Source organism: Carassius gibelio, chromosome B11, assembly GCF_023724105.1.
Source record: "Carassius gibelio isolate Cgi1373 ecotype wild population from Czech Republic chromosome B11, carGib1.2-hapl.c, whole genome shotgun sequence".
NCBI classification, from domain to species: Eukaryota; Metazoa; Chordata; class Actinopteri; order Cypriniformes; family Cyprinidae; genus Carassius; species Carassius gibelio.
The window spans coordinates 4,948,525-4,973,753 of NC_068406.1; the positions used below are offsets into that span (position 1 = coordinate 4,948,525).

Genomic DNA, 25,229 nt, shown 5'->3' on the forward strand with positions numbered 1-25,229 from the left:
GGAATTGTTCTATTCTGTGAAACCTCCACTTCAGCTCATCATAAAGAAGAAAATTAATAATACAAAAATGAATAATGTCTTCTTTTCATGCCACAGAGCTGTTTCTTCAGCAGTTTCCACCTCTGCATTTCATCACTTCACGCTCATGAGAACATCTGCACACAGTCACAGGATCTGTATTATCCAAAAATACTTCAACACAGGTCACACGTACAATCAGTACACCTCTTCTGTAAATGTTTTAATTAAAATTCATATTCACATTTTTAGGGAGTGTGCAGTGAAATATGTCAGGGTGATGCAACTGTTCTGATATCATGGGACAGAAGAAAACATTTAAAGAACTAAATTCTTTAAAAGGTTAGGTTTATTATTATTTATAGGTTCTTTGACTGCTTATTAATGCTTGGAAAACATGGTCCTCTAAATCAAAATCATGTGAAGCAGCCAGTATTAAAAAAAAACAAGAGGAAAAACTGTGTTGAGGTCATGACAAGGCAAGCTTTGTCCAGATTGGACAAAATAACACAGACGCTACATAACGTAATATTATTAATGAACTTATATTTGGTTATATTTGTGCTACACACTGTTAGACTGATCGGCTGCTTGATTATGATGATTATTTTGTTCAGTATTGTATATTAAGATGAAGGTTAAGATTATTTAACACGATTATGAGTGGGTCATATGAACTTCATATGAGTGATTTTCTTAAAGATAGACATGTATATCAAATATGTATTTTAAGGGTACTTTAGGGTAACTATATAATCACTGAGTTTCACATTTGTGACAAAACTTGGCGTGTATTTAGGCGCACACTTTGAGCTAATGATGCTATGATAACTGTGTGTTGTTTGGTCTCAGAGCACATGCACAGAAATCCTCCTGAGGAACCGCACAAGTTCTCTTTCACGCTTTTAAAAACATTAATAAATCTAATGCATTTTTGTAAATCAAGGATGCACCATTTTGCAAATCACATATGCACCTGAAATTGTGCTTTAATGGAGGAGCGAAAACACACCACTGGAAAGAGGACGGAATAATCATTTTATCTCTGACTGTATTTTCATAATCGTTGGAGGCAGAAATTGAAATCAAATCCATATTTGTATGAATTGCAGAGTTGTAGTGAGTAATGGCTGTGCTCTCTCAGTTCACAGTGCGACGGTGAACAGCCTGTCCTTCCATCCGTCTGGAAACTACCTGATCACGGCCTCCAGTGACTCCACGCTGAAGATCCTGGACCTGCTGGAGGGACGACTGCTGTACACGCTCCACGGCCATCAGGTGACACGCCACACGCTGGTTCATTTAATTTCCATTTGATTAACATTTTATACATTTTCATTTGATTAAAAGATAAATTAAATTAATGTTTTATGCCTTCATTTAATATTCAGAAAAATACATAACAGAATTTGTGAGGAAAAAACAAACAAACATTTCATTGGACTGCAGGGTAACACTTTAGTATAGAGACCAATTCACACTATTAGCTAATCGCTTATTAGCATGTCTGTTTATATTAGTGCTTATAAAGCACTTATTGTACGAGAATATTCTACTTACTGTTAATAAGCAGCAAATTAGGAGTTTATTAAGCCAAAAGACGTAGTTAATGGTTTGTTAATTGAGCGAACTGGACCTTAAAATAAAGTATGATCACATGCTTAAACACAGAATTTGGCAGAAGAATAAATAAATCACCGTTTTTAACCGTTTAATAAATTAGTTACATGCTTTTTGTTTAATAAAATGTAGTTTAACCATTAAAAATGAGTCCAGAAAAATGTAAATGTAAATAACAATGAATATAGTGTAATTTGGTAAAAAAAAAATTAGTAGTTTTGGGCAACCTTCTTGCTGCACTTTATAAACAGGCCGGTTGCTCCAAAAGACACATTACTACATGAAGCACAGAGATTTGGTGCTAGCAATGACAATGATGTTGCTTCGGAGAGAAGGGTCTGTCAAATAAATACATGTGAATAAACATTAATCTTCAAGGCACTTCACGTGACCGTGTTGATGAAGCGTTTGTGAAATATGCTTTTGTTTAATGGGACAAATGATGTATGTTGTCCTACTCTCGTTGTGCAAATGAATGAATCGCATCGCAGAAGGGATGAGGATCTGTTCATACCAGCACTGCTGTATTTTCACTTCAGTGGAGCGTAGGCTAAATCAGTCCTGTCCTAAGAGTATTAAAACTGACCGCCTACCCATTGACGGTGAGTCATGTGCAGTAGAAACCTGAATGCTCCTGGTTATCATCAGTGGGAGTGCGATGAGTGAAGAACCTCAGCCTTCAACACAAACACACGGAGAGCTAAAAGAAGCTGGAAATAAATGCAGTTGGTGAGGAATGGAGCTCTGTGATTGGACGGTCAGCCTGTGTCTAACCAGCGAACCGTGCTCAAGTCTGCTTGAAAATGTGGTTTGGGGTGAACTGGCGTACAATTCCACATGTCTGGGAACCGCTATTGATGTAATTACGTTTTCATGCTCCTGCTCACTGCTTATTATTGCGTGATGCATTTCTCATTGCTGCTAGTCTCCAAATAAGTGATCTTCAGAGCAGCTGGCGTTCTTCTCATCAGCAGCGCTGTGTCTGCGGAGGTGTTTCTGTGTTAAATCCCAGCGCTTCACTAGCTCCAGCTGCTGCCAGGCCTCACACCGATGACGCTTCAGACTCAGAGAGGAAAAGAGACCTGCGGTACTGGAGCTGAACTCACGTGTGGACCTTCGACGTGCTCGCTGACCCAACAGTGGCCTGTTTGTGGATCGGTCTCTGACACATTTATGTGTTTTGGGGCTGATTGGAGGCTCTGAGGTCTCTGTCCCATCTGGTGTTTGGACTGTGAAGCGCTTGTGTTGGCCTCTCCTCGCTGACCTCATCTTCCTACACGCCTGTTGCATAACTTCCACTGAAAGGCTCTCGTTCAGTCCACACTCGCAGCTGCGCACTCGAACCACTGGTGATTTCCCAGCAGTTCAATTCAAATGTATTTATATAGCGCCTTTCAAGATACAAATCATTGCAAATAGCTTAACAGAAAATTAAGGTACAAGTCTACATTATATTTAGTAGTAGCTTGTCAGAGGTGACTGTAAAACTGATCAGTTAATGACGTAATCAAATAGATGATGGATATTAGTAACAGCAATGATTATATGTTGCAATTAAATTGACGTCACACAGACCCAGGCCCCTCAAAAGATTATAAACCTTATTCACGAAAACACTGTCGTGGGGTTTTTCTTTTGCTATGTGAGCAAATGGGAATGCAAAATATATATCCGTGCTACTCCCATTGACTGCTCTTCAAGTGAACCCAACTGTGACGACTTCCGCTGCTGAGGAATACAGAAATGTGGAAATGGTCCATTAATTGACACAGCCATTGTTGTTATCATTATTTTATTTATTATTATTTAAAGCCATTATCGGCCGATTACGATATAATTCCGATAATATCATGCAACCCTATTTATTTGTTTCTTAAAACTGATTTGTAAAGCCAACTTAGGTTTTGGAAAGGCGCTTTATAATTATCAATTATTTTTATATTAATCTCCATATACTAAAATTATATGGACATGAAATAAAAAAAAAACATCTTTTGTGGTCTGAAAAAGAAAGAAGGGCATACGGCATTACAACAACACAAAGGTGAGTAAATGATGACTTTATTTTAAATCTTGGGTGAACTATCCTAAGATTTGTCTTTAGAACAAACAGATAAAGATGATTTTTTTGGCACATTTTTAGACCAAGTTAAGATGATAATTACTACTTTTGGGCTTTTATCCCTGTGCATCTGTAATGTGCATTTAAGCAAGTTAATATTTTAATCGGATTGCAGAGTTAAGTGTACATAATCAGTACTCAGAGAATCTGCAGTCTGGATGAATTTATTGATATAAAGCTGTAGTTGAGTAGAAGTGCACTAGCATCCAGCAGTCCTGTGAACGTGCCTTTACTGATGCATTACAGTGATGATCTGATGAACCATGTTTTGTGACTCCAAAGGCTAAACCTCATGCTTCGAGGAAAGTCTGTACTTCACAAGCGATAGTGTGATGCCGTCTGTGTGAGCGGCTCATAAGGGTTCACTGGGTTCTTGTAGTCATCATCAAGTGTCTGTCTCTCGAGAAGCTGTCATTAGCTGTAGCTTGCTGGTCTAGGCTCTGATTAGATCAGCAGGTGCTGCTAGCATGCTTCATGCTAACACACGACACACGGGGTATGTTGTGTCTGTGGACAGTGAGACTGGGACAGTCTGTCTCTCACATGTGCTCTGCAGCTCTGTTTGTGGCTTATTCACCAGTAGATCTGTTTACCAGTGTTTGGTGCTCAACAAAACACACCGGCTGGCGTAAGAAATGCTCCATTTAAGATGCATGAAATCATTTTACCAATGAGCTGTTGGTCTGAAGACCCTGTGATCTGAAGAAAGGCCTAATGTTTGTCTTAACTGTCACTGTCCTGCCAGCGGGACGCCCAAGTTAACTTCAATATATTACCATTAAATCCTTATCATGACATGACATGCTGTATATTATTGCAAAGGTCTAAGACTCCTAAATAGATATTTTAGCACTGTTTGTTGGTTAAAAATGATGTGGGAACAGTAATAAATTAATCTGACAAGAGTGCACATCAAAACATACATCATAACATGAGTTTTGTCCTTTGTCACAAAACATATTTTCTTTTTCTGTCTCCCTATCACGTTTTAGTATCATAAATTGTATATAATTTGAATGATTAAAACCTCAAAATACACCCTGTAAAAACATTTTTAAATCATACTTTCAAATATTCTTTGCGGGCTCCTCCCCCTTAGTGTGAGGTGTCATATTACAAATGTATTACGGTCTTTTAGAATCAAATCTTTTTATAATATTGACAAAATACATATCATTGGAAATGTCTGAGTCTCAAGATTCCATATTTGGTGATATAAGTAATATTGAGAGAAACTGATACATTTGTGACAGAAAGATGCATTTAAAAAGTATGGATGGCACCCGGTGGCTATCTGTGGTATAACGCGTGAACAGAATTGAATAGGAACCTAAATTTTTTATATATCATCTTCAAATTTGCATCACAACTTATTTAGACATTTAACTTTAATTTTATAGCTAATTTTTGTTGTAAAATATTTATTTTATATAAAATAAAAATAGTACAGTAAATTTTTTTTACAGTAAATGTAAGCGTCTAACTTTTTAGCACTTTAATTTTTTTTAATGATCTCACCTGGTTTTGTTAAAATTTTTACAGATGTTACTCATTTTGATAATGAACAAAAATTTACCTCTGCATCCTACCTCAAGCTACTATCAAATGTAGGGCTGTCACTTTTTATTCGATATTCGAATTTGCATGACGTGAAATATCCGTAACCAAACTATAAATAAATGATCTGTTTTTTAAAATGCCTTGTGTAGCGCATTTTTTACAGTCTATGATTAGACAGTTTGTTTTTTATTTTACAACAGTAACTGCTCTGGTATCCAGGAGCTTAAAAACTACATGACTGAACCTCCTCTCCCTGCAGACGGCAACATGCTGCATTGGTGGAGAGACATAAGGGTGCAACAAATACCCACTTCTCTCAACACTGACATGCAACTACCTGTGTGTGCCAGGCACGTCTGTGCTCTCCGAATGTGTGTTCTCCACTGTGAGAAACATCGTAAATAAAAAGAGAGCCGCACTTAATCCAGATCAAATTGATAGACTGGAAATTAATTAGGCTAGGCCAGTGGTTCCCAAAGTAGGGGTCGCGGGACCCCGGCGGAGGGGTCGCGAGATGATTTCGATATAGGCTTTATATATTTTTGTTTAAATTAATTTAACTCTTTCACATCGCACATACGATCACACCGGTGTGATCAGTCTAGGCTAGTCCCTGGAGTGTACGACCACACCGGTCAGTGCATGACGTGAAATTGAAATGTGCTCTCGCGAGTTGGCTGGCGCTGAGCCAGAGACAAGTGCGCTCAGAGCTGTCATCACAACTTTTCAGTGTTTTCAACCACATAATGTTTATTTTAGGTTTCAGACATATAAGTACTAGAAAAAACAATACATTTAGAGTTTGTAAAATACACACTGATGTCAAAGGAAGAGGCAATAATAATCTTTTTCATTATAATTAGACACATTTTATTCATATCAGATACACATTGTGTAAGTAACTTTAAAGTTTACTCCATTATTCTCCCAGTTCACCAGCCACTTACTTATGTATTTCGGGAGAAGTGGATGAATTCACGTGTTGTAAATCCAACAGATCTGATTCTCTGAACTGCGTCTGCGGCACAAACTAAGATGGCGGCGCCCATCGCGCATACAGCTCAACTAACGCGATCGTTATAAAGGTGTTTAAACAACAAAACACTTCCACTTGCATATATTTGACAATCGGAATATCAGCTATTTCATGCCATATCTAGCAAATTTGTTAATATTTTGAATAAAAAAGGAAAAATGACAAAAGCAGATCATTCATTCAGCTCTGTTGTTGCTGCGGTATGTCACGTGACAAGCAATGACGCGTCACCATGGAAAGCATAAAGTGACACATCTAGCGGATTAGCATGAGTGTGTGTGTGTGTGTGCGCGCGCACGGGTGTGAGCACGCGTGAAGTGAAGTGAAGTGAAGTGACATTCAGCCAAGTATGGTGACCCATACTCAGAATTTGTGCTCTGCATTTAACCCATCCGAAATGCACACACACAGAGCAGTGAACACACACACACACTGTGAGCACACACCCGGAGCAGTGGGCAGCCATTTATGCTGCGGCGCCCGGGGAGCAGTTGGGGGTTCGATGCCTTGCTCAAGGGCACCTAAGTCGTGGTATTGAAGGTGGAGAGAGAACTGTTCATGCACTACCCCCACCCACAATTCCGTCCGGCCCGAGACTAGAACTCACAACCCTTCGATTGGGAGTCCAACCCTCTAACCATTAGGCCACGACTTCCCTAAAAAGGTAAATGGACTGCATTTATATAGCGCTTTCAACAGACCACATGGCCATCCAAAGCGCTTTACAATTTGCCTCACATTCACCCATCCACTCACTCATTCACACAGCGACGGCGGTGTCTGCCATACAAGGCGCCATCCAGCTCATCGGGAGCAGCTGGGGTTAGGTGTCTTGCTCAAGGACACCTCGACACTTGGTCAGGTGGAGCCGGGGATCGAACCACCAACCTTCCGGTTTGTAGACAACCTACATGAACCACTGAGCCACTGCCGCCCCACTGCCGCGTGTGAGCAGCTCAGACTTACTCGCCTGGTTCCTGATGGCAGAATAATGAACGAGTTCGAAGAACAATAAAATATAAATTCGTGTGCTTTGAGACTGGACATAAAATCGATTTGCTGTACATTTCACGCGACCAGAGGTGTTTTTTTTTGTGGGGGGGGGGGGGGGGGTCGCGGGGCAGCAGCGCATTTATCATGGGGTCGCGGGCTAAAAAGTTTGGGAACCCCTGGGCTAGGCTATATGCCTTACTCCTGCTGCTGTTTAAGTTGTCACGTTATTGTTTTTGCCTGTTCCGAAGCGGTTTTGTTTTTCTTTTTCATGTAGCCTAATGTTGTGGGCTATGCATAGTGGCACTTATAAAAGTTGATATTCATTGATAACCTGCTGTTTCAAACATTAAGTTAAAAAAAAAAAAAATCCAGACAGTATTGTTTATGACTGTCACTGTTAGTAAATTTTTGACTGAATCTCCATTAGTTTTTTTTTTTTTTTTTTTTGAATCCCAGGGGCGGGCATCAGTGATGCATGGGTTGATCCAAAATGAGTTACGAGTCATCCAAAAATATTTTAAATGATATTCGGGTCACGGTCAGTCGGGTTGATTGAAATAAAGATGCAAATTAAACCTTTGTAATTTATATAGTACTATTTGAGAAATATGAGCAATATATTACTGAAAGTTGAAATGTCTTCTTTTAATCGAAAATATTCAAACCAAAATAAATAGGCTACTCTCCGATTATGTAATCCATATGAAATGTACATTTCTCTCTGGCGTTCATGGCGAGTCTGCATTGTCAACTTCATCTTTGCAGTGACACAGAAAACACCAGTTTATTACTAAACAATTAAATGTCTCCTTGCATATTTTCGAGCCAGCAGGCCGTTCTGGGTTGAGCGAGACCCCACGGAATGAGCGAGCGAGCTCTGATCTGAACAAACCCGAACCTCATTTTCTGCTGAACTTGCAGAAACATCAAAATAGACATAGCCAGACTAGACTATTTTGGTACAAATTATGAGCTTATTGACGATTTATTATAATTCTTGACAAAAGTAGAATAAATGAATTTTTTTTTTTGCCTAGTTCCTATGTCTATGGCCCAATGATGCTACGATGAAAATTTACTATTTTTAAAAGCTGCGGGTCAGGAAGCGGGTCGGTTACAATATTTTTCTTTTTTTTGCAGTCCGACTTGCGGGCGCCAGGCGGGTTAGTTGAAAATGTCGGTCGGATGCGTGTTATTAATACATTGACCCGCGCATCACTGGCTGGCACGTAGATATTAAAATATATTCGAATGCATTGCATGATATTCGATATCCGTTTGAATAAGTTTCTCTCAAAAGTGACAGCCCTAATCAAATGTGCTTTTTTTTTAAGAGACAAAAAAGTTATATTTCTATTTATTAGTGGTGGGCCGCTATCGGCGTAAAAAAAAAATATTGCTGTTAATCTATTCTCAAATTTGGGTTGGGAGCTGGGTCTATACTACACGAGCCATGACTTTCACCTTGATATTTTAGCGCGGATGTATACCTAGCCGAATCTGTAGGGGGTGAGAACGAGTCTTTAAACCGGTGTGTATGCTTACTGTGAAATTACTACATCAAACGTGTCGTTCTAACATGGATGCAGCTAAGATGCCACCGGGTTTGCTTCAGGGAATTTTTGAAACTGCGACTGTTTGTCCTTTGTCTTACCGGAGCGGCAGTGACTCAAGACTTCTTGTGGTGGCGCTTCCCAGATTGAAACTGCCCCAGAACAGCTTTCAGCCTGGACTGTAGTCATCGATCACGTTATCATTGCGGAGCGCATATTGAGTAGTGAGTAGCCTAACCTCTCCGTTCAGAGCGCAGGTGGATTTCCTACTTTATAAGAAAGCGAGAGAGGCACTGACGTGCCCAGTTTTATGTCAACATAACTGGATGCTTTCTCTCTCTTTAGATATTACAAGTATATGTTATGCAGTGTGGACAGTGACAGGGTGAAAGTGAGAGCAAAGATTGTCTGTCATTTTAACCCACTTTTGTACATAGTATACATGGTTTACTCAAGACTTATGCCAGATTTGATTGCCACAGTGGTGTTTTCAAGGGCCTCTCTGAGCATGTGGGTGTATGTGTGTCAATCTACATGTTACAGACATGTTCGGCAGAAGACACATTACTCCAACGGTTTACATTCCTCATTTTCATCAGCTGTCATCTGAACCTCTCCGCTGCTGTCTCTAATCCTTAGACATGGCTTCAGACCGGAATGAGTTCAGTCTCAGCATGTTGAAGCATACCTCTGGACATGCAGTGACAATGGCACGCTAGTCTGTAGCAGACGGTTTTTCTCTGCTTTACTGTATGTTAAATCTACTCCTATAAGTGTGAATAATGTGTTACTCAGATGACAAACTGAGATGGTGCCAAGTAGACATTAGCAATAATTGTTCTTCTGTACTACTGTTCTTGTTCAGATCAGCTGAATGTCAGTTATGATGGTGCATGTGTTGAAGAGGGTCTTGTTAGTTGAACTATTGATATGTTTATGGCCGGTGCCTGAATAACAACACATCTGGTTTAATGTAGGGCTGTCAAAATTGCTCAAAAATGACGTTCGAATATTCCCTCTAAAAAAAAAAAACACGAATATTCGAACATCTGGTTGCGCATGTTGTGAATGACGCACATTACGTCAATAACAGGACAAAATAATACAAAGAGACATAACTACTTTTATAGGTAGTCTATTTAAGTTTAAACATATTTGACAATGTATTACCTAAACAAAAACAAGGAAATCAACTAATGTCCAAGACTGCAGACCTCACGTTCTCTGCGCATAACGGTTTAAATGAACAAACACATTTTGAGTGCTGATCAAGAGTTTTGTGCAAGCAATTTAAGGTCACGACTGTTGTCCCAAATATAGCAGGTTTTATTCAGTGATTGAAACAAATATTATTAATATTAATTGAAGTTTTACAGCATATAGAACTGACATTGAATGCTCCGAGCGATCTGTGCTTTGGTAAACATGGAACTTTCCTTGAAATTAAATGATAAATAATCAAACCTCGGTTTCATTGCTTGACAGAACTCTCCGAAGCCTGCCCCATCCGCGATACTGATCGGTCTCATGTCCTTACAAATGAACAAAATTTATTTATTTATTTATGCTGGCAAATTAGTTTATGCACAACCAGTTTTAGACTCCAGTTGGACTTGCTTTTAGACATCAGTATGAATGGGTTTTAGACTCCAGTGTGACTCTGTTTTAGACTCCAGTGTGACTCTGTTTTAGACTCCAGTATGAATGGGTTTTAGACTCCAGTATGACTCTGTTTTAGACTCCAGTATGACTCTGTTTTAGACTCCAGTGTGACTCTGTTTTAGACTCCAGTGTGACTCTGTTTTAGACTCCAGTATGAATCTGTTTTAGACTCCAGTATGACTCTGTTTTAGACTCCAGTATGAATGGGTTTTAGACTCCAGTATGACTCTGTTTTAGACTCCAGTATGAATGGGTTTTAGACTCCAGTATGACTCTGTTTTAGACTCCAGTATGAATGGGTTTTAGACTCCAGTGTGACTCTGTTTTAGACTCCAGTGTGACTCTGTTTTAGACTCCAGTATGAATCTGTTTTAGACTCCAGTATGACTCTGTTTTAGACTCCAGTATGAATGGGTTTTAGACTCCAGTGTGACTCTGTTTTAGACTCCAGTGTGACTCTGTTTTAGACTCCAGTATGAATCGGTTTTAGACTCCAGTGTGACTCCGTTTTAGACTCGAGCGTGACTCGCTTTTAGACTCGAGCGTGACTCGCTTTTAGACTCGAGCGTGACTCGCTTTTAGACTCGAGCGTGACTCGCTTTTAGACTCGAGCGTGACTCGCTTTTAGACTCGAGCGTGACTCGCTTTTAGACTCGAGCGTGACTCGCTTTTAGACTCGAGCGTGACTCGCTTTTAGACTCGAGCGTGACTCGCTTTTAGACTCGAGCGTGACTCCGTTTTAGACTCGAGCGTGACTCCGTTTTAGACTCGAGCGTGACTCCGTTTTAGACTCGAGCGTGACTCCGTTTTAGACTCGAGCGTGACTCCGTTTTAGACTCGAGTGTGACTCCGTTTTAGACTCCAGTATGTCACTGTGTAAATAAAGAGTGTTTCAGATTCTCAGATGGGGTCAATTCACAGTGAATGAAGTGTCAGCTTAGTGCTTTGCTCTGAAACCAGCAACACAGCCTATATCAATGCTTTCAGTTCGATGGACATCTTCGAGTACATTTACACAACACAGTGTAAAAAGGAAAAGGTTTTCCTTTGTGTGACGACCTGGGTATTCATTGGGCTTTTTTCCAGTAGAAGTCGGATGACTCCGCCCCCCCCCGTAACCTGGTTGCATCCGTGACACCGTGCAAGCTTGATGGCAGAGGAGGGGCGCCCAACTTGATTGTTTTTCGTTATGGTTTGATGTTTCTTTTTGCACACATCACGAGACCACACCACAGGATATTACATTCTCACACATACCTTTAGGATGCCATTACTGACTTTTGAATACTATCGTAAGACGTTTTGGTATATTTGTTTGATCTAAATAAAACGTTTTTTTATGAATTGGCTTCCTTATGTCCCAGTTTTTGTTGCGTCCCCTTTTGAGTCACGGGACATAACACTTTGTGATGATGAATAGTTTCATATCCAGTAGGGCTGTGATGTTGAGGAAATTATTCCATTGGTTAATCTACGTGTGATAACACTGATAATACTGGTATCAATCCAAACACTGTGGAACCAAATGAGTAAGAAACATAGATTGTTTATTAGCAAAACAAATGAGAAAGCTTGGAGGAACGCCATATACCTTCATGTAAAATAGCATTTAGAAAAGTTTAAATACAGTAAAAACTAGCACAGTTTAAAAAAGAAAGGAAAAAAAGACACTAAAGTTAAAAAAAAAACTTCCCAAATTCCAATAGATAAATGGCAAAAGTCATCAAACTTTTCAAAATCAATACATATTTCCAAACAGGTGCTTTTGCATTTAATTTAGAAACTAAATCTTCTGCCATCATCTCGTCTTTCTCACCTCACTCTTGTTGTCAGTGAGCTCAACTCCTTACGTGATAAATTTGCGTTAATAAAACGTGTTCAGTTTTTGTATTGTCTGTACTCTGAACTGAACAAAATTATTTTTATTACTATAAACATTTTTTTTCTTTTAAATCAAACCGATGGTGGGGAGAAGTGCTGCGTTGGGCAAGTGATAAGGCAGCTTAAGACTGTAAACAGAGTAAACGCAGACTATCGCAGCAAGCCTAGCGTCCAGGAAACAACATTGTCTAAATGATCCCAGTTCACACGGATCAGTGAAAACAACTAATAACGCTCTTTATTCATGGCTGACCAGAATCTGACAATGTCACTTGATAAGGAAACTCACGCATTTCTATAGCCTGAACACATAATATACATGTGCATGATGTGATCGCTTCACAAATTCATGTTTTCAAAGACAAGATCCCCCTTCAGACCCCCAAATGCTCTTGTCATTTAAATGAAGAGCTAAAACACATCATAGGTTTGAAGTTTTTAGCTGAAAACAGTGTACTGTAAATGACTTGTGATTGGGAACACAAATGCTGTCTGGCTTCGCTACTGTTCAGACACTTGCTTACTTCTCTACGCTTTGCTCCCCGTTTATGTACTTTTAACTTCAGCACATCAGCACAGTGCTCAAACAACACATTTTTGGCACAAAAACACTAAATTAATAACTGGAAAAATACTATGAAAAAGAAGATTCTTTGAGGACAGACTTCTACAAAGGATTGTTTGTTTTTTTAACAAAGTTACTTGCTAGACTTCAAAAACAGTCAGAACACACAACAGACCGTCGTCAGGGACTCTCTCATTAATGAATGTGTGGTGGACTATTGTAATGGGCTCCTCACCGGCCTTCACAAGAAGACCATTAGACAGCTGCAGCTCATCCAGAACACAATTCTGACTAGAACCAGAACATCTGAGCATATCACACCAGTCATCAGGTCCTTACACTGGCTTCCAGTTACATATAGGATTGATTAAAGTACTTTTACTTGTTTATAAATCACTCAATGACCTAGGACCAAAATACATAGCAGGTATGTTCACTGAATATAAACCTAACAGAGCACTCAGATCATTTAAATGGGATGAAGTCAGTTAGAAATACCAAGGGTTCACACAAAACAAGGGGAGTCCTCCTTTAGTTACTATGCTGCCCGCAGTTAGAATCAGCTTCCAGAAGAGATCAGATGTGCTAAAACACTAGTCACATTTAAATCTAGACTCAAAACTCATCTGTTTAGCTGTGCATTTATTGAATGAGCACTGTGCTATGTCCGAACTGATTGCAGTTTATTATATATATAATCATTTCCTATTTTTAACCGTTTTAAGTTCATTTTAAATAAAATTAAACCATTTTAAAAGTTTTTAAATTCTTTGTTTTATTGTTATGAGCATTTTTTTTTTTGTATTATTTTTAGTGCTGTCAAAATTAGCGCGTTAACGCATTCGATTAATTTGAAATATTTAACGCGTTAAAAAAAATAACGCAATTAACGCGGTTGCAGTTTTTTTATTTCCAGTTGTGGCCTATGTGTGTTCAACGTGCAAAGAAATATGGATAAGACCAAGGAAGGACTTTTAGACGGAAAGTTTCAGTATAAAACTCTGCCGGATTACTCTTCAGTCTGCCACAAGAAACATTACTCTTCATTCAGTCTGCCACAAGAAACAGCAACATTAAAATCATGAACTCAAATGTCATTGTTTAAAAAACAAAAAAAACAATGACTGTAACAGTGCGTAAATCAGACCTTTCTGTAACGCTAACGTTAATAAGCTTAAACGAAAATAACGCAATAATTGTGTAGCGGAGTATTTTTTGTACACAGTGCCGCGAACTGTCAATCACTCCTGTACGCGTGCATCACTGTCCTCCTCAGCTGCAGCAACTTGCGCTCTCTCTCTTCATCAAGCTTTAAAACAAAAAGGGGACAAAAAGATCATATTGTCTTTGTGCATAGGCTATAGATTAATTAGATAAATGAATATCTAAATTTGTGCCTTGCCGTCTACGGTATTTTTTTAGAACTTAGAAAAAAGATGCTGCAGCCAATGAACAGCCAGCGGGGGCTGCAGGACGACTCAACCTCCGCAGACAGTTTTTAATGTTTATCAGACAATAAATACTCAAGATTTTGCTTTAGTATAACTCCCAACGAGTTTCACACACCTTCTCCGGCCACGTTGAGTTGTTGACACTTAACAGTGGGAAAAGCGACACATGCGCTATTCACTTGTATAACTTAAGGCTGAATGGGTAATGTAGTTTCTGCTCTGGGTGGGATGAATTAGGAAGCTTGCATTGTGAAGGGCGCTCTGAAAATCGGCAGTGCAGGTAAAAGATTAAAACCTCTATTAAAACAGATGTCCAAATGAGCGTACCGGTACGCTACAAGCACGTTCTGGGCGCACGGAGAGGTGGCGGTATGCTCAAGAACTATATTTGGAAGTGGCGGTACTGAGTACCGGTGGGTACCGGCCCACTTAAAGCACTGGCAATGACTATACTTTGGAATTTCTTTGCAGTCCACTTAGAATTCATCATGGAAATCATTTTTGTTTTTTATTGGCATTGATTGTTTTGAAATTCAAATGGTACTTACATGCCTGTGTTTTTATTTCTGTAATAAATATGGCTTTCAAGCCAACAGTTAATTTGGAGGATATTGATGGTTTATTGCAGGTATGTTGTTTACATGAGAAAATCTGTGTTACAAGTTAAACAAAAATTCCAATAAAGTCTTGAGTTTACATTAATTATTTACATTTTACATTTACATATCCAAAAAGTTTCAGTCTTTTAATTGCGAGTCTTTTAAAAAGCACTTATAATTAGGCTACCATTGTGTGATTGTGCATTAACAGCTGCCAATGTCAGTACACAAGTGAGTAGTCTGAACTTATCTACCTAGTGCAATTCATTGCATCCCAAATTCCACAGGAACACTGTGCTATATTCCTTCCAAAGCCAAACTGATACTTTTATGAGAAACAGAATGAAATTTCAGTCAATATTAACTAGGGATGCTCCGATTATTATTTTTGTAGCCAATACCGATCCCAATTCTGATGCTTCAAGCTTTATAAAACTGATATGCAAGCGCTCTGATCACCATTAACCTTTTTTTTCAGCTAGGGTATTATTTTAGACACATTTTTTAACTACAGTCATCCAACCTATAAATTTATTCAATGTATAAATAAACATTAATGACAGACAGCAGCAGGTTTATTTAGGTTGGTGTCCCTTTAAGATCTCATGCACAGATCTAACTGTTACACATAAGTTTTGTTTCTCAACTGTACATTCATGTAATATCCTGTTTATGACAATTTTTAGTACAAATCAACTGTTTATATTAGTGGTGGGCCGTTATCGGCATTAATGTGCTGCGTTAACACGAGACTCTTATTGGCCGATAAAAAAAAATCGCCGTTAATCTATTCTCAAAGTTGGGTTGGGAGCTGGGTCTATACTAAGCAAGACTCACCTTGATATTTTATATAACTGACTCGCTGAGGACAGCCTAAAAAGATGCTGAGGACCGTTGACGGGCCACTGCTGTGCATCATCATGAAAGCTAATCTTTTTCACGTGTTTTTAAGCCTTACGGGTTGTCGATTTAAACATTAAAGCATCCAAACACAAGACGCGGAAAAGCTGAACAGAGCTGGTTACTGGTGTTCGGTACGGAGAGAGATAGAGAGAGAGACGTGTGTCACGGACAGCGACACTGAACCGAGCTCTCTTCTGCGAAGTTCTCCTCGAAGTCCCTCCTGCACCTGAGCGAACAAATACAAATCGCAGTTTGAACAAACAAAAAGATGCGAAAGACCCCAATTCAGTACTCGTGGTGTTCTGGTGTTCTGGTGTTCAGGGCTCACGCAGAGAAAGGCGTCTCAAAACACTTGAACATCGAATTTGTTTATTTTTGCTGTAGTGCCGACAAATACATACGAAACATGTCAAAATATCAACCTTGGAAATTATGCTCGAAAAAACTGTGTTATTTCTTAAGTGAAAGTAAACAGTTGAGCGAAAAAATGGGATGTGTATTATATTGGATACGTTCATCGTCTCTTAAAGTGACCGCGCCTAATTTAGCGACTGGCTGCTGTAATGTTAATCCAAGAAAATTAAAATCACTCAATGCTCTTGACTGAATTACTTTGTAGTTTTAACAGTCAAACCAAAAAGTATTCAGACACCAGATATAATTTTTTATACATATAGCAAAACTGTAATAATGTGAGAAATGTTGAAGGTGTCTGAATAAATGTAGATTTGATTGTATATTTCATTTTTACATTGAAGACTATCCAGTGCTATTTTACATTTAATTATTTGGTTTCTGTACCTTGACACCTACAAACTTGAAAAAACTTAAAGGGGGGGTGAAATGCTTGTTTTCACTCAATCTCCTGTTAATCTTGAGTACATAGAGTAGTACTGCATCCTTCATAACTCCAAAAAGTCTTTAGTTTTATTATATTCATAAGAGAAAGATAGTCTGTACCGGGCGGAGCTAAAGAATCACGAGCGCGAATAGGCTTTTGCGTTGAGAGCGTTTGGAAGCTGTGACATTACCGTGAGGAAAAAAACCAACCAAAACAAACCATGGCTAACAGTCAGATTCAGACGTTTATTTATGATCCAGAATCAGATCCCGAGGCTGAAACTGAACGAGAGCAGCAGCAGCAACGACTCACACCGAGCGGGACTCGAACCCGGGTCTCCGGCATGGGAGGCGGACGCACTAACAAGGAGGCAGAGATATTTTAAGCAGTTTTACTCACCGCCTGCGATTCCAACACACGATCGTGACCCTTTTTCGTTGGGATTGCACTGTCCTTAAGAAATAAACGATGTGCAAATCCGGCGTCAAACTGGGTCTTGTTTGTAAAACAAGCATCTTCGAAAATGCAGGGAACAAACACAAACACTTGCACAACTCCGTTGATGCTCTGTAAAAATAAACTCCATCCGCTGGTCCCTTAATGCTGTTTCTCTTTTGGTAATCTGTGCAGGGTTGTCTTGCCCTGGCAACCAAAAACACACTTCTTTTGTGACATTTCGTGACGCTCTGGCTCTGATCAGTGAAGTCTGTTGTGCTCTCAGTGCTCTGCTATACGGGAGCGCGCTCTTCCGGCAGAAGTGCCTCAGGACCAATATAAGGAAATTCCGCTCCATCTAACGTCACAGAGAGCCATACTCGAAAAAAACTTTCCGAAACTTGTGACAAACCGGAAGAGGTATTTTTGGAACAGAAATACTCCTTCAAACGTACAACTTAATTTTTGAAACTTTGTCCATGTTTAGCATGGGAATCCAACTCTTTAACAGTGTAAAAAACTCAGTATGCATGAAATAGCATTTCACCCCCCCTTTAAACATTGTGTAAATAAATAGCACAAGAAAAAAAAACATACAAATTAAACAATTTCAAACAGGGCCCACTGGTACAAGTGTATGTGTGAAAAACAGGCGTAAGGTTGTTTGCACCTTGTGCAACGTGTAATTAGTTTACAGCTTTTTCAAGCACTTTTGTGATGCATTTTGGAAACAGGAGATGAGCCCCTTTTCTAATGCACCACCTAGCTTGATAAACCTCTTCTCAAAGACTTACTGTTTGACAATTTTACTTGCGTATCACACATATTCTGAATGCCTTCGGCAGAATTCGAATAAGCCATTTTAATCTAGATTAATTTCAAGATCACAGTGAGATTAATCTAGATTTAAAAAAATGTATCTATGCCCACCACTAGTTTATATTAATACTCCTCAAGATAGGCATTTTAACATAATTTTGTATCTATTTGGCTGTATACACGCAAAAAGGCACAACACATCCTCATTCTGTAGTTGTGCACTCACATGCGTTTTAGCGTCTTTCACACAAAAATATTTGTGGAAATTTTCTGCCTTAGCAATTTTGCTATAAAATTTTTTATGAGACTTTGTTATACCATTAAATCTGGACGTAATCCACTGTTACATATTGTATATTCAAATTCTGAATGAAACTGTTAAGCTTAGAAATTTTGCAAAGAGCGATCCCTTTATAATCACTAAAAACTGATTGGCCACTGTGTTCGTCTGTGTGTGTGTCTATGATTAGCGACATTGCTGCAAAAACAAATAGTGCATAGAAACCTTTGACCAGTGGTGATTATATATAAAGCCCTGACGTCCTGCAGATTGACAGGAAGTGTTACACATTTGTGACTGATGGAAAGGGAAGTGCGTTTAAACTAGTTCTAATGAGAAAATTCTCAGCAATGCTGTTGACTGGGGAATAGTACTAATGTGTATAGTGTGTGTATATGCACACTGTGTCAGTTGTGTGGGTGGAGTGTGTGTGTGTGTGTGTGTGTGTGTGTCAATGCATGTCTTTGGCTTTGCCAGAGCAGTGTCTGCTTTGTGTTCTGTGCCTAAATTTAACTTGCTCTCTTCAACCAAAGTCAATATGGCATCATGACGCTGTAATTTTCCTCCTACAGACTGGCCAAGGCTTTTCTACTCCTCTCCGCTGGCACTGATGTGTAAAGGGAAACGACTGGCGTCTTAGTGCTTTTTCTTTAAACCAAGTTATTACAGTGCAACACAAAGTAGTTTTCAAAGGAATGGTTGAAGCCATGGCTGACTTTCTTCTGTGCGATGTTTAGAAGAACGTCCAAGCTGCAGTTTTCCATGTCACATCTATTCTCCAGAACTGAACGCTGCTGTTGTGCTTGTTTGTAGGGTCCGGCCAGCTGCGTGTCCTTCTCCAGGACCGGAGACTCCTTCGCCTCGGGAGGTGCAGATGAACAGGTGAGCTCAGGTGTTTTCTGCTCGTGAGTGTGCGTCGTGCTGATGTTGTGACCTGCTGCAGGTGATGCTGTGGAGGACTAACTTTGACAGCGTGGATTACAGTGAAGTGCTGGAACAGAAAGGAGCTAGAGATGAGAAAGCTTCGGTTCACAGGAGCTATAGCCAGCCGTCGGACACACAGGTAAGAGGATCACATGATCACCTCACCGCAGCTTCACTCGACTAACACCTTCACGGAACCATACAAACATAATGAACTAAAGCTTTTAAAACAAACCTTCGCATCTTGTCAAGTGAAGACAAGTGTATATGAGTGAGATCTTGTGAGTGAGTGTCTCCTGCACCTCAATCTGCAGCACGACTGCTTTATTTAGTTTAGATGAGATGTGAACTTGTGAATACTGTATGAGAGAGAGACTTGAAATCAACAATAAACCACTTTCTAACACTGAATGTTCTCAGAAACCTTTAACATGCAACACAACATGTGGTCTGATTCAAGGTGCATTAGTGGAAGTGATTGGCTAATCAGTCAGAAGTGGACACCGCAGTCACTGAGATGAATCAGACGGCTCACTTCCCCTCCGAATGGCCTCGTGTGACTCATCTGAACTGTTACTGTGCCATGGGAACTTTCAGAAAGCAGAATTCAAAGTCTAATTCGTATGTGTACTATGTCCACAAACCATTCATCAGACTTATTTGTATGGCAACGTGTGGATCATGAGATTCTTGTGTAAAGAGCACTCATTATTCTTGACACGTGTATGAGAAATATTCACTGATGACGAGTGTGTGGGAACTACATAATAATTTGTAGGTGAATGACGTTAGACAGAAGTTGTGTCCTAAACTAATAATTCAATATAAAAATACATCACTCTTTGTGAAATATATGCATGGGACAGACTTTAATTCTTTCACTTTTCCACTGCACTCCGGTAGATACTGACCTTTTTAGAGCCCTATGAAATCCCATTTATTATTATTTTTTTATTTAAACAGTCATAGTTAAAATTCAGACATTCTGTGTTGTTACTTGGTTTTTTATGGATTCTATTTTTTATAGTTTAATACAAATGTATAATTAAAATCAGTGGCAATCCAATGAATGCATTTAACTCCTACAATGCAATTCTCATAATTTTTTCTTAATTACAAAGTTTCCTCTTTTTTGCCAAATAAAGTCCTTTACAACAGATGCTTACTGTTTAAATAAAAAAAGGAAGAAAAAATTTGTGATATTCCTTAAAAATATTTTTTAATGAACTTTTATTATTATTATTATTATTATTATTATTACTCCAAGAAGTAAATTCTGAATCAGAATTAGGATGAGCTTTATTGCCAGGTATGTTTACAAATACAAGGAATTTGTTTTTTGTGACAGAAGCTCCGCAGTGCAACAGAATGACAGCAACAGAACAAAAAACACATAATAAATGAATAATTACAAATAAGTAGGTAAGGAATAACAATATACAAATTGACAATTCTATGTTCAGGTATATTACAATAGACAGTTTTGTATGCACAGGTATATTATGTGCAAATTTGAAGTGTACACTAAGTGTGTGTCTTAGGTAAATAAGTGTATGTTTGTATAGTGGTGTGTGTGTTCCACAGATATTATCAATTGTTCATTAGATGGATTGCCTGAGGGAAGAAACTGGTCCTGTGTCTGGTCGTTCTAGTGCTCAGTGCTCTGTATCGTCGACCAGATGGCAACAGTTCAAAGAGGGAGTGTGCTGGATGTGAGGGGTCCAGAGTGATTTTAACAGCTCCTTTGGCTCACTCTGGATAAGTACAGCTCTTGAATAGAAGGGAGGGTTGTACCGATGATTCACTCAGCAGTGTGTTGAGCTCCAGATTGTTGAGACCGCACCAGACAGCCAGCTCTTTTACCTCCTGTCTGTAAGCAGACTCGTCACCGTCCTGAATGAGGCCGATGAGTGTGGTGTCGTCTGCAAACTTCAGGAGCTTGACAGAGGGGTCCTTAGATGAGCAATCGTTAGTGTACAGGGAGAAGAGCAGTGGGGAGAGGACACAGCCCTGGGGCACTCCGGTGCTGATTGTACGGGTGCTGGATGTGTATTTTCCCAGCCTCACTAGCTGCTGCCTGTCTGTCAGGAAGCTGTTGATCCACTGACAGACGGAGGTGGGCACGGAGAGCTGATTTAGTTTGGGCAGGAGGAGGTTTGGGATGATCGTGTTGAAGGCCGAGCTGAAGTCCACAAACAGGATCCTCACATAAGTCCCCGGTCTGTCTAGGTGTTGCAGAACATAATGCAGTCCAATGTTTACTGCATCGTCCACAGACCTGTTTGCTCTGTAGGCAAACTGAAGAGGATCCAGCAAGGGCCCAGTGATGTCCTTCAGGTGGGCCAGCACCAGTTTTTCAAATGACTTCATGACTACAGACGTTAGAGCCACAGGCCTGTAGTCATTTAGTCCTGTAATTTTGGGTTTCTTAGGGATGGGGATGATGGTGGAGCGTTTGAAGCATGAAGGGACTTCGCACAGCTCCAGCGATCTGTTGAAGATCTGTGTGAAGATGGGGGCCAGCTGGTCAGCACAGGATTTCAGACAGGCTGGTGTAACACAATCTGGGCCTGGTGCTTTTTTCCTTTTCTGCGTCCAGAGGAACTGGCGCACCTCTTTGCTGATCTGTATTGCAGGTGTCGGGGAGAGGGGGGATGCAGGAGTTGTTATTGGTGTGAACATTTTTTTTGGAGAGGATCATTCAGATCGTCTACCAGTTGTTGATTCTCCACAGTACTGGGGGTGGTGTTTTGTGATCTCTTTCATTCTTTTCCACGCTGATTCCGAGTCGCTGGAAGTGAACAGAGTCCTTATTTTATTCAGAATAATTCCTCTTTGCCACTTTGATCTCCTTTTCCAGTGTGTATTTTGCCTGTTTATACAAGACATTGTCCCCATTCCTGTAAGCATCTTCTTTGGCCTGACGGAGCTATCTAAGTTTTGTAGTGAACAAAACTCAGGTTTGTCATTGTTGTAAGTTAGATGAGTCCTGGTAGGAATACACATATCCTCACAGAAACTGATATAAGATGTTACAGTCTCTGCGAGTTCATCCAGATCGGTGGCAGCAGCTTCAAAAACTCTCCAATCAGTGAGGTCAAAACAAGATTGTAAATCCTGCTCTGCTTCATTATTAGTCCATCTCTTCACAGTCCTTACTACAGGTTTAGCTGATTGTAGTTTCTTCCTGTAGGACGGTATAAGATGAACCAAACAGTGATCAGAGCGCCCCAAAGCTGCTTGTGGAACAGAGCATCCTTTATTGTAGTGTAACAGTGATCCAATATATTACTGTCTCTGGTGGGACATGTGATGTGCTGTCTGTATTTTGGCAGTTCACGGGAAACATTTGCTTTATTAAAGTCCCAGAGAATGATTGTTTAGAACAGAGTTCAGGTGTTGTTGTCCTGTCTCTGTGATCTGATCAGAGAGTTCCTTTAAACGTGCGCTTGCGGAGGGATGTAAACACTCACCAGAATGAATGAGTGAAAAATTTATGGCTGGACCAGGATATCAGATTATTCAAATATTCATATGATGGGTTGGCATTACATTTTTTGGGTTAATTTTGAGAATCCCCCATGAAACGGTCTTCATTCTTGCTTGAATATAGTCAGGTTTTTTACTATTGGGCCGAACGGTTGTATGGTTACAGTTGTACAAAGAGAACCGTTCGGCCCAATGGTGGAAGGCAGCTTATGAATCACCTGAGTGAACGTCATGATTCATTCATATGGAAGACCTCAGCTGTGTGGGAGCACTTTAGAGTCAGTGAAGACCAGACAAAGGCAGTGTGCCAGGTGTATGATTTGAAACTGTCCTACGACAACAACACATCAAGTTTGAAAGATCACCCAAGTTCTGTAAGTAGTATGCCTGTAGTATATTGTTGGTGTAAAAAAACAAGCTGCTTTTATCCTCCATGTTAATCAGTAATTTTACACATGATAAATACGTGCACTTAATTTTAAATAATAATTTGACTATATTAAAAGTATTGCTCTTAACAGACGTGTGTTTTTCATCACTGATCCAAGGTGTCTGTTCTCGGAGCATATAACCCCTGTCTGCCTGAGGCGTGCTGCTTTTGGCTCGCGCTGTTTTGTAGTTTATGGAAAGTTGATTAATTCTGAACATGCCGCATGTCCATATTGCACCAAAATGCACCTGCCACGTGTGAAGTTGATTGGATGAACGGTTCTAGACATAATATAAATGCAAACAGACACACAGAGATTCCTGCCTTTATTAGAGAGAAGAATATGTTCAGCCCCTCCCTCCGAAGCTTCAAATATTCAGTGTTGATTACTAACGAATTTTCGAAGCTCAAAAAATGGTATTCGGACCATCTCTAGTCACTTGGCACAACATCCAGACTGTCATTTCGTATCAACTCAATAAGTGGTCTCCGGCACAAATGTTTGATTTTAACTATTTATTCTGAAGAAAGATAAACATATATAGTGAGTAGGGGTGTAACGGTTCACACAATTCACGGTTCGGTTCGATACGATTCACTGGTGTCACGGTTCGGTACGTTTTAGATACAGCAAAAAGAAAAAATTGGCAGATAAATTTCCTTGATTTTTAAAAAATGTTCTATTTATTAAAACTAACAAAGTATGTTTTTTTTTTTTTTACATTAAACAATGATGGAGCTATTCTTTATCCATCTTCTATGGTGTTTTCTTAGCAGCATACTGTATAAAACAAAAACAGCTCCTTATAAAAAAAATGAAAATGTTATATTGTTGTAGTAGTTATGAACAAATACAAAGATGTAACTTTTTATATGGAACTCTATAACTCTTTATATTGAGTGTGTTTTTACTCAATTGGTTCTCTATAGGGCTTATGTTTTTTGGAACAAAGCAGGAATTATGGTCTGGCTGAAATGGGCTCATGAAGGAATATTGTAACGGGGCTCAATTACATTAAGCATGTTCTTAAAACCTGCGTTTTCCACTATAGGCGCTCACTCACTCAATACGCGCTGAAGGCTCGTTGCAAAATGGCTAAAGGGTCTTTTCACCCTGGGCTCAGCGTTGCCCTTCAGATACAACGCGATTTGCACTGCACCACGCCAAGAGTAAAGTAGATGGAGTTTTCAAAACTGCCCGTGCATACGTTCTATTTATAACAGTTCTTCTATCTAATAACATTCAGGCCTGTTAATTGTATCGTACTGCTCAGGAAATTCCGACACAGTACAGTTCTAGTCCATTTTGATTTCCGTGCTTGTTTGGATGCCCCGATCGATTGGTAAGGTGCACCCAAACACCAGACCTGTTGATTATTGGAGGATCTTCTATTTCTGGTCTGTTAAACGCATTGGCCATTTTGCAATGAGCCTTCAGCGCGTACTGAGTGAGCGAGCGCCTGACTGAGTAGCCTAACATATAAGTTGGTGTTTTTTTCTTCTTCGGGGGTGTCAGGGGCGTTGCCTGTTACGTCGTTTGGGTTATTGGGCTACCTTGTTGAACGCATATCATTATATTTCACAATTTTCTTTTCCAAATATAATTAATTAGTCCAACGAACCGTTCGGTTAATAATGCGTACCGCGTACTGAACCGAAAAGCCTCGTACCGAACGGTTCAATACGAATTCGCGTATCGTTACACACCTAATAGTGAGGAATGCCAAAATTTTAAAGGCAGTGATGTATTTTTACCGATTAATCCACAATTTTGTAGAAGGGGTCAAAAGGACAATTTTTACCTGAGATTAAGAGCCAAATCACAGGAGGATAAGAATGACTTGATAAAGATTGCAGCATTGTTATGTTATTTCAGCAGTCTGTGTTACAATAAATACCAGTGGTGATCATGTAAAAATGGCTAACGCACCAAAATTTGCCTGTAATTCAAGAATTATGTAAGATATCTTAATGCCCTTTTAGATTTTTGGTCTTAACAAACTTTCTTTTTGGCATCTTCATTTTTAAGGTTATCTCTGGTTCAATTC

The 25,229-nt window shown here is 39.5% G+C and overlaps 1 protein-coding gene across 3 annotated transcripts in view; it reads left to right on the top strand.

Annotated features, from left to right (window-relative positions):
- poc1a (POC1 centriolar protein A) overlaps positions 1-25,229 on the top strand; it is a 64,195-nt gene that overhangs the window by 6,968 nt on the left and 31,998 nt on the right. For 2 of the 3 annotated variants that reach the window (XM_052569897.1, XM_052569896.1), the window contains exons 7-9: positions 1,163-1,296; positions 19,152-19,220; positions 19,282-19,401. In XM_052569897.1, the coding sequence (XP_052425857.1) occupies positions 1,163-1,296; positions 19,152-19,220; positions 19,282-19,401 (323 nt within the window). Of the gene's footprint in view, positions 1-1,162; positions 1,297-19,151; positions 19,221-19,281; positions 19,402-19,722; positions 20,337-25,229 lie in introns of those variants that run through there. The other variant, XM_052569898.1, reaches the window with a different exon arrangement.